We start from the raw sequence: 8,964 nt of genomic DNA on the forward strand, positions 1-8,964 counted from the left end.
AGTAATAAGAGCATGATCACATGATGCATTTCCATTCAGTAATTCCACATAAATCAATAGTAGGCTATCCGTCTATGGTTTTAGAGAATCACATTCTCGCCTACAGAATATTGATACTTTGCCACTGAGACAGCAATGTTGATCTGATAGGAATATGTTTAAAAAAAATGTTAATTCGTATTGCTTCCCAATGAAATGTTTAAGTCTCAAAGAACGAAAATATGACCTGCCACTTTAAGAGGTTTAAATTTGCCTGTCACGTCCTACATTCCCGCCTACGGGTATAAAGCAGCCTATCAGAACGCAGCACACGTGACGAGCGCTGTATTTGATGACCTCATCCCTGGAGTGGGATGACGTCAAGTTCAAGATGGATGGAATCACGACTACCATACACTCAACAGAATTCTGATATAAATTCTTGTTCGTGTGCTCCGTGAGAACAGAACGAAGACATAGGGGTAAGTTTAGAAAGCCATAAAACTACTTGATTTAGACTATCTGGCGGTAGTGCCTTATATTGAAGTCTTCTTTGGAGAAAATGTTTTTTTCCTGACGTAACTCAGAGGGGGTTGTTTCTTATTTTTATAAGCCTCACGAGCAACTGAATAGGTGTGCTGTAGATGCTGCGTCTGCGCTGTAATGAGGGCGAAAATACAGTAGCGGGTGTGTGCGCGCACACTCACTGACCACGCACTCGTTTCTCGAGGACTGGGGTTTGATTGTGTTCCATTGAAAGTCCTGAATCATTCTCAGAATGCGCATTTCGGATGCAACTTTTCTCTTTCGGAAACATTGTAACACCAAGTGATCATGTGATATCACTGCCAGCAACAGTAACAAACAGACCACGCAATATGCGTTATTTGTTTACATTTTCATTCACCAATGTATACCATAACGAGGAAGATACTTGCCAGAGTGATAAAACCAGTTTCATTTTTAACGTATCAGGAATTTAAGCCACGTCTCGCATATGATCTAATGCTTGCTTCCCTGACTTCCCATCAGACACATTCTATGGGCGCGCAGCGTTATAAACTTTTCTGATATGGAACGTGTCAGACACGTTTATTTATCATGTGGAATTGATATCGGTGTCCACAGTTATGTGTGTGTGGAACGGAATGAACGCTGCCTGCGTCTCTGCTAAATATGACACCATGGCATGCCATGTCTTCTGATTTAAAGACATGATGTAATCGAAATAGAACCTATAAATGCGCATGCGTCATGTTATTTGCGTTTTACCACAGATAGGCCTAGATGCATTAACTCCTACCAGTAGCTGATTGATCTAAACTACTCAATTACATTTAACTTACTTTTATTCAAAATGATATGTGTTTTGGTATTCTAAAATGAAGGATTTATATAACGAGAAATAATAGTCTATTTTCACTAATGTAGTTGGCACAGACTGCATAGCAAACTAAATACAGTAGCAATAAATATACATGCTTTCATCTGTATCTCATTCATACTTTTCTGAAACATAGTCAAATATGAATTTGCCATAATGCTATTAGATACTTATACTTATTGCAACTTTTCTGCTGTTATATATTTCTTCAGATTCGATTTTTGTTTGATTTTATGTATAGGCCTATACATTTTTAGGTAACTTTTTTACTGAAAACATGTGAATCAAAATGCGGGTCTTGAAATAAAAAGGATCTCCTTTTTGTTCTTGCCTTTCAGCCAGAATGGAGAGTCTGGTGCACTACAGTAATCCATCCCATGGCCTCTCTGTGCTGGGGGTGCTCAATGAGCAGCGCCTGAGGGGGCAGCTCTGTGACACAGTCTTGGTTGTGGGGGATCAGCGGTACCAGGCCCACAGGAGTGTGCTCGCCGCTAGCAGTGAGTATTTCCAATCACTGTTCACAAGAAGGGAGTCTGAGCCCCACAAAGTGATACAGCTGGACTTCTGTGAGCCTGATGCCTTTGAGATAGTACTGAATTACATATACTCATCCTCCCTCTTCGTGGACAGAGGCAGCCTGGCAGCCATCCAGGAGCTGGGCTACAGTCTAGGAATCCATTTTCTAACCAACATTATGTCAACAAGGCCGCATGTGTCCTACTGCGTCTCCAGAAAAAGGCTGTCCTTCTCAGAGGACGATAACGACATCCAGCTGAGGAGTGTCATTGTGCGCCAGAGCCGAAGGGGTGATGCTCCCGGGGCCGGATGCTATGGTCCAAATGATCAAGGAGAACAGACTCAAGCTTCAGGACACAGGAAACCAAACGAATCAGCCAGGAACACTGCATCCAATCCCAGAAAATCAGCTGAAGCAACTGGTGAGGGTTCTGATAGCAAGCCCATCAGTTCATATGCCTCCATCTTAAAGGGGAAGACATCACACACAGGGTCATCAGTAAGGCCACAGCTCACCTCCTCAGTCTCCTTCAGTGAATCTCCAACAGTCATGTTACAGTCTGATCTAAGCACTAAAGAAGAGGAGGAGGAGCAGAGGCTCTACAGATCCAAACCACAATTTCAGGGCCAGGTAGGGGAGCCTAGTCAGACCATTGACAGGAGTGGCCCACTCATAAAAAGCCTGCTGCGCAGGTCCTTATCCATGGACAGTCCCATCCCAGTCTTCTCCCCCACACTGGAGCTCAATAAACTGCAAGGCCGAGAACAGTCTGTTGTTAAGATGGTGGAAAATACAGAGGAAGAGATTCAGACAGAGCACAAACAAAGTGTGAAAGTAGTTCCGTCACTTCTTCTCAAGTCAAGGCACCACAGTAGGCATGATAAAGATGAAACTCCAGGAAAGGAGTTCCATGTGAAGACCGAGCCTAGCAGCCCACTGTCTGACCCCTCTGAGATCATTAGGATCACAGTTGGGGATTCTCTACCAGTTAACATCAAAAACAATGAAATTAATTTTGACCAAGACCCTACTAAGCCATTTTCTAAACTCCCTGGAAAGAGAAGGGTGAGGAGAGACAATCGAAGGTACCCATTCAAAAAGTCTAAAGGGGTGAACGAACATGATTTCTCATGTGAAGATGACGATGACAATATGTCAGAATCTGTACCTCACAACTCCAACATGGATGACTGGACTGATGATCCCAGGAAGAGCAAGATGTTTAAATGCTGGATCTGTTTGAAAGTGTTCAGATCCAATGCTGGATTGCACCGTCATGTTAACATGTATCACAACCCAGATAAGCCATATGCTTGTGACATCTGCCACAAACGCTTCCACACTAACTTCAAAGTCTGGACCCACTGCCAAACCCAGCATGGAGTGGTACAAAACCCTGCTTCATCCTCTAGCTCATTTGAGCTGGATGAGAAGTTTCAGAGGAAGCTGATTGATATTGTGCGGGAGAGAGAAATAAAGAAAGCCTTGCTCATGAAGCTGAGGAGAAATAAGCAGGGTTCGCAGTCTCAGGTGTTTGCCAAAAAAGGTGGCCTGAGGTCCAAGTCAAATTTGATATGCCCTTACTGTGGGAAATTGTTTGTGTTTCTCTATCAATTCAAGCAGCATTTGAAGACACACCCTGCGGAGAGAGACAACCAAGAGACTGAGAGAGAGAGCGGTCTCTGCCAAAAGGACCAGCCCAGTCAGAGAGACAACACAGACACAGAGGTTTACTCCTGCAGGCTCTGCAATGAGAAGCTGTCCTCTCTCTTTGAGCAGGGAGACCACGAGAGGGGCTGTCGACACGCAACCGTGTGCCCGTACTGTGGCCTCCGATTCTCCAGCCCAGCGGTTAAAAAAGAGCATGAAGCACACTGCAAGTACAAGAAACTGACCTGCCTGGAGTGCATGAGGACCTTCAAGTCTTCCTTCAGCATATGGAGACACCAGGTGGAGGTTCACAACCACAACATTATGACTGTTAAGGAGCAGCTGAGCCATCAAGAGGAGAACAATGGAGAGGTATCTGACCACCTTGGAAGGCCTCTCCATACCCAGGAGTCTGTGGGAGTGGGGAGCTCTAGAGAGGACATCATCGACAGTGACTCCTCAGGTCCTCCTATGTTGGACTCTGAGGATTCTTCATCATTTGTGCCCGAGGACCTGAATGCTAGCCAGTGTCACAACGAACATCACGGCGAGCTGACCGTGAAGGATGAGCCCATTGAGGAGGCCGTGAGCGAGAGGGAGGACATGACGTCTGGGGCCTCCGTCGAACCTGAGGAGCCAGGCGTGTGGCCATGCGAAAAATGTGGCAAGCTCTTTGGTGGCCACAAAGACCTGGAGCGTCACCAGGAGCTGCTGTGCCACATCAAACCCTTCATCTGTCACATCTGCAACAAGGCCTTCAGGACCAACTTCCGCCTTTGGAGCCACTTCCAGTCCCACATGTCAACCTCCGACGAACCTGGAACGAGAGAGGTTGATGACAGGCGCCCTTTGTCTCCCTCCCCCTCACCACCCCCAGCGGTCACACATGCAACTGGATGTCCTGCCCCACAAGTTTTTCCACCTAAACCAATGGAGGCAGATTCAGTGGTAGCTAAAGCTGTGGTAGCAAAAGAGAAGGAGAAGCCTGGGAGCTCATCGTCAATGCCCAGGACCAAGAGGCCAGAGATGGACAGATCACACAGTAGCCCCCTACCCAAGATGGATAGTGTGGATAATTCCCTCACCCCTCAGGAATCAGAAACCCTTTTTTACCACGCCCCCACTCTCTCTGCCCTCACATTTAAGAGGCAGTACATGTGTAAGCTCTGCCACAGAACATTCAAGACTGCCTTTAGTCTTTGGAGCCACGAGAAGAGCCATAGTCACATTTAAATGTGTCTCACTCAAACACCTGTACTCTGTTTTGAGCCTCTGAGATGATACTTTATGCTCACAGCATCGTAAGAGATCAAATACAACTCAGCCGGCACAAGAAAGATTTTGAATGTATCTATTGCTGTTGGTAGTTGGCTTGCCTTCATGTTATCTTTTCCAGTGGCCATGTGTCATAGAGGTGAGAAAGTGAATGTCTGCAATGAACTGCTATTTGACTCATCAGCTCCTTACAATGGTTACTTTGCCTTTGATATTGGATTTACACAGTACTGACCTATTTCAGATAACTCCCTTTCAGTTGGCTTTACCTATATAACTATTTTTTGGATTCAAGAAAGTGCTTTATTTAGGAATTGCTGTACTGTACAATTCAAGAACAGTTATGTGCTTTTGCACGTTGTGAATTTGTGTTGATTGATGTGTGAAGATGATATTAGTGGCCTCAGGCATCATGTTTATTGATATGCACTTTGCAATTCTGTTCAATATTTACATTACTTATAATGGTCAAATTACATTGATTTTAATTTCAGTTATATGAATCTTTATTTTGGATCCTCTGCATTCCATTAAACATTTCAGCTGTAATCTGTTTTGTACCATAAAAGTATGGTTTTCATATTGACTATTTGTATAATCTACATGAAATATCATTGAGGCAATGACAAAATCAGAATGAAGAATTAACACAAATTAACAAGACCAAAGACCAGTTAGATTAGCAGGGGGATAAGAACTGGAAACGCATGCAGTATTTCAACTGACACTTTTTTTTTTGTTATTGTAAATCCTGAGTAAAATAAATAATTTATTGTTTAATTTTAGCTATCACTCATTAAATTACAGATTATCATTAGTGGATTATTGTGTAAAGAATATGGAAAATATGTACTTTTGGGAAAGGAGTTTTGTTTACATTCTGCCCACTGGGTGTGGTGTATGGTAGATTTTGTTTTTAATTATTAATTTGTTACACAAATAAAACAGCACACAAGCGACTTGTAGAGTGAATTTGAATTTTTTATTTTATTTATTTTACCTTTATTTAACCAGGCAAGTCAGTTAAGAACATATTCTTATTTTCAGTGACGGCCTGGGAACAATGGGTTAACTGCCTGTTCAGGGGCAGAACGACAGATTTGTACCTTGTCAGCTCGGGGGTTTGAACTCGCAACCTTCCGGTTACTAGTCCAACGCTCTAACCACTAGGCTACGCTGCCGCCCCGAATGGATAAGAACATGGGTATTTTACTCTCTGTCAGCTCAATACTAGTATGATTAAGTGTGAAATAGTTTGAGGTTGATAAATACACAAGTAATCCTATGAATTGATTGCATGGCCTTAGCATATGCATCCTGAGACAATGTTACAATAGATCTGTTAAAATGAAGCACAGTCAGTGTTTTTGCATATTAACTTTTTTTACATGGCTATTTAGAATGGTTTTACAACCAAGAGCCAATAAATGTGTGTGTGTATATATATATATATATATATATATATATATATATATATACAGTACCAGTCAAAAGTTTGGACACCTACTCATTCCAGGGTTTTTATTTGTACTATTTCCATATTGTAGAATAATAGTGAAGACATCAAAACTATGAAATAACACATGGAATCATGTAGAAACCAAAAAAGTGTTTAAAAAATATATTTTATATTCTTCAAAGTAGCCACCCTTTGAATTTGTTAACACTTTTGCACACTCTAGTCACCTGGAATGCATTTCAATTAACAGGTGTGCCTTGTTCAAAGTTAATTATATATATATGTATATAATAATTAAGAACATGTGAAAGCAAGACTGTTGCCCCTTGGGGGGGGATTTGGAAAATAATTCCCTGTCCTATAACAGAGTCAGAATTTAAAGTGTGTATTTTGGTTGTTTAAGTGTATACTTTTTGCTGTGGTGGTGATAGCTTCTTAATTACACATGGAAAAGGGATTTTGAAATTCGGTGGTTAGGTTCAAACAAAGTATATATTTATATTTGTGCTCTGGATTTTATGCAAGATCATTAAAAAAAGAAATTGTGTGCAAAGAAATGAAATATAATTTTGTGTATATGGCAGCATTTGTATAAATGTGTACCTATAATTTGTTTGTTTATGAAAATACTTTTAGTATTACTGTGCTATTTCTGCAATGATTAATATTTGTATGGTTGCTCGACATGAACTACAGCTGTTTAGTTTTTTTCTACAGTTTTTGTGCTTGAATTTTTTTCTGTAATAAAGAGTTGATAATTCAGTAGCTGCCTTGATATTGAGTGTGTATATTGTTTTATATTGTGCTTATAAGAAACTAACACCCTTTAATTAGGGCTGGGAATTGACAGGGACCTTGCGATACGATATTGTCACGATACTTAGGTGCCGATACGATATATATTACGATTCAATACTGTGATTTTATTGCGATTAGATATATTAAACATATTGCTCACCATGTGTCTGCTGCAGAGGGACAAGAGAGAGCCATGAGAAAACAAGTTTTTATCAGGCATGGAAATAAGTGCTGAAAACAAATTGGCTCCCTATTTAAAAAGATGAAGTTTTGGTGCAGGTACACCCAATTAACACCAAAAATATATTGTTCTATTGTCCAAACTATACGATATAGCGTCAAAAATAATATCCCTAAATGTAACTAGCGATTCCCCCCCCCATCACTACCTGGAATCATGATTGTTTTCAGGAGAAGTTGGTATGTGTTTAAATTAGTAATGTCTCTAGTTGGCTTTCGTTTCCACTATGGAACGGTTGAAACTGCTATCATGTTTGCACTAGTTGTACCATTATTAAGGCATTACCAAAGCTGTTACAGATAACAATGCAAAATAGATTCAAATTAACTAATATGACAAAGAGAAATGGTGCCAAAGTTTTTCCTTGGACAAATGGTCACTGCCGTGGGTCACAGATATGTTTTTCAAACTGTTTAGCCACTTGGACAGTGGTGACTAATTTTTTGGCTGTGACTCTGGAAGTGAATTTGCTGTCTGCTCTGTGGCCCTTGAGAATATAGAGACTGGAAATGCTTTGCTCTCCATTATTGTACAAGGTCATCCTGTGAATGAAAAATACATGATTGGAGAGGAAACCTTTGCAACTTACGAGGAAAAACATCCACACAGCTGCATGGCAAATACTGCTTTTGAATATAGCATCTGGCCTCTCAACCTAAAAAATGCCTTGACTGTTTAGTTACTAATTCTTTATTTGAAGATTTCCTCAACATCTTTACAACTTGACCTGTCTGAAGCTGCATGCTTGGTGTACAGTATACCACAGTTTCTAAATTATATATATACTGGGTGTGGTGTATGGTAGATGTTTTTAATTATTAATTTGGTACACAAATACAACAGCACATAAGCGACTTGTATAGTAGAGTGAATTTGAATGGAATTCACAAGAGTGAATTTGAATGGCTAAGAACATGTGGATTTTACTCTCTGTCGGCTCAATACTAGTATGATTAAGTCTGAAATACTTTGTATGAGGTTGATAATTACCCAGAGAGGCAAAATGGTGAGACTTCCCGGAATACTTGCGAAATAGACCTAACAGACCAGGTTTATTTCGAAGGAGTGCCTATGAATTGAAGGCCTGCACATGTGCAGTTCGGCACGAGATTACCTTTATACCTGATGACGCGTTTCTGTGCATGAACTAGCTAACGTTGCCATGACATTGGCTATAAGTGTGATCTGGGATTTCTATTGTCAGTAGCGACACATCATTCAGGGCCAGAGCCCCACGTGTTTTGAACCCCACCTGTTTAGCTATGATTTTGGCTGTTTTGCATGTTGTTTTGGCATTAAAACGTGTCACATATCAGTTTGCAAACAATGTAAAAAAATATATAAAAATAATAATTTAGTTAATAAAGCCGCATACAAACATGGTCTCTTTTTTGCTTTCTTGAGTTTGGCAGCTCCAAAATGCTGTTGGTGTTGGTGTTTCAGCCCAGCTCAGTGCTTTCTGCGTAGGGGTGGTAATGTTCTTTAGTTGCGTCGTAATTGGCTCAGTGTTCTTTCACTCATAGGGATGCCACGTTATTGCAAAATCTATGGGGAGAGCTCAAAAATTCAAGCCCAAGGGGTGCTGTCATAGAGTTACATTAGAAGTGCCCATGCAAGAAGGCTCAAAGTCATTGGCCACAGATAAAATGACGTCAAATCAC

General features: G+C 41.0%; 1 protein-coding gene across 1 annotated transcript; it reads left to right on the forward strand.

Moving 5' to 3' along the window:
* The first annotated feature begins 352 nt into the window (after positions 1-352).
* LOC109892726 (zinc finger and BTB domain-containing protein 21) lies at positions 353-7,033 on the forward strand. The gene is made up of 2 exons (XM_020485466.2): positions 353-461; positions 1,702-7,033. Exon 2 carries the CDS (start codon positions 1,707-1,709, stop codon positions 4,761-4,763), a length of 3,057 nt encoding a protein of 1,018 aa, XP_020341055.1. The 5' UTR covers positions 353-461; positions 1,702-1,706; the 3' UTR covers positions 4,764-7,033.
* Positions 7,034-8,964: the final 1,931 nt, after the last annotated feature.

Source organism: Oncorhynchus kisutch, linkage group LG6 (genome assembly GCF_002021735.2).
Source record: "Oncorhynchus kisutch isolate 150728-3 linkage group LG6, Okis_V2, whole genome shotgun sequence".
NCBI classification, from domain to species: Eukaryota; Metazoa; Chordata; class Actinopteri; order Salmoniformes; family Salmonidae; genus Oncorhynchus; species Oncorhynchus kisutch.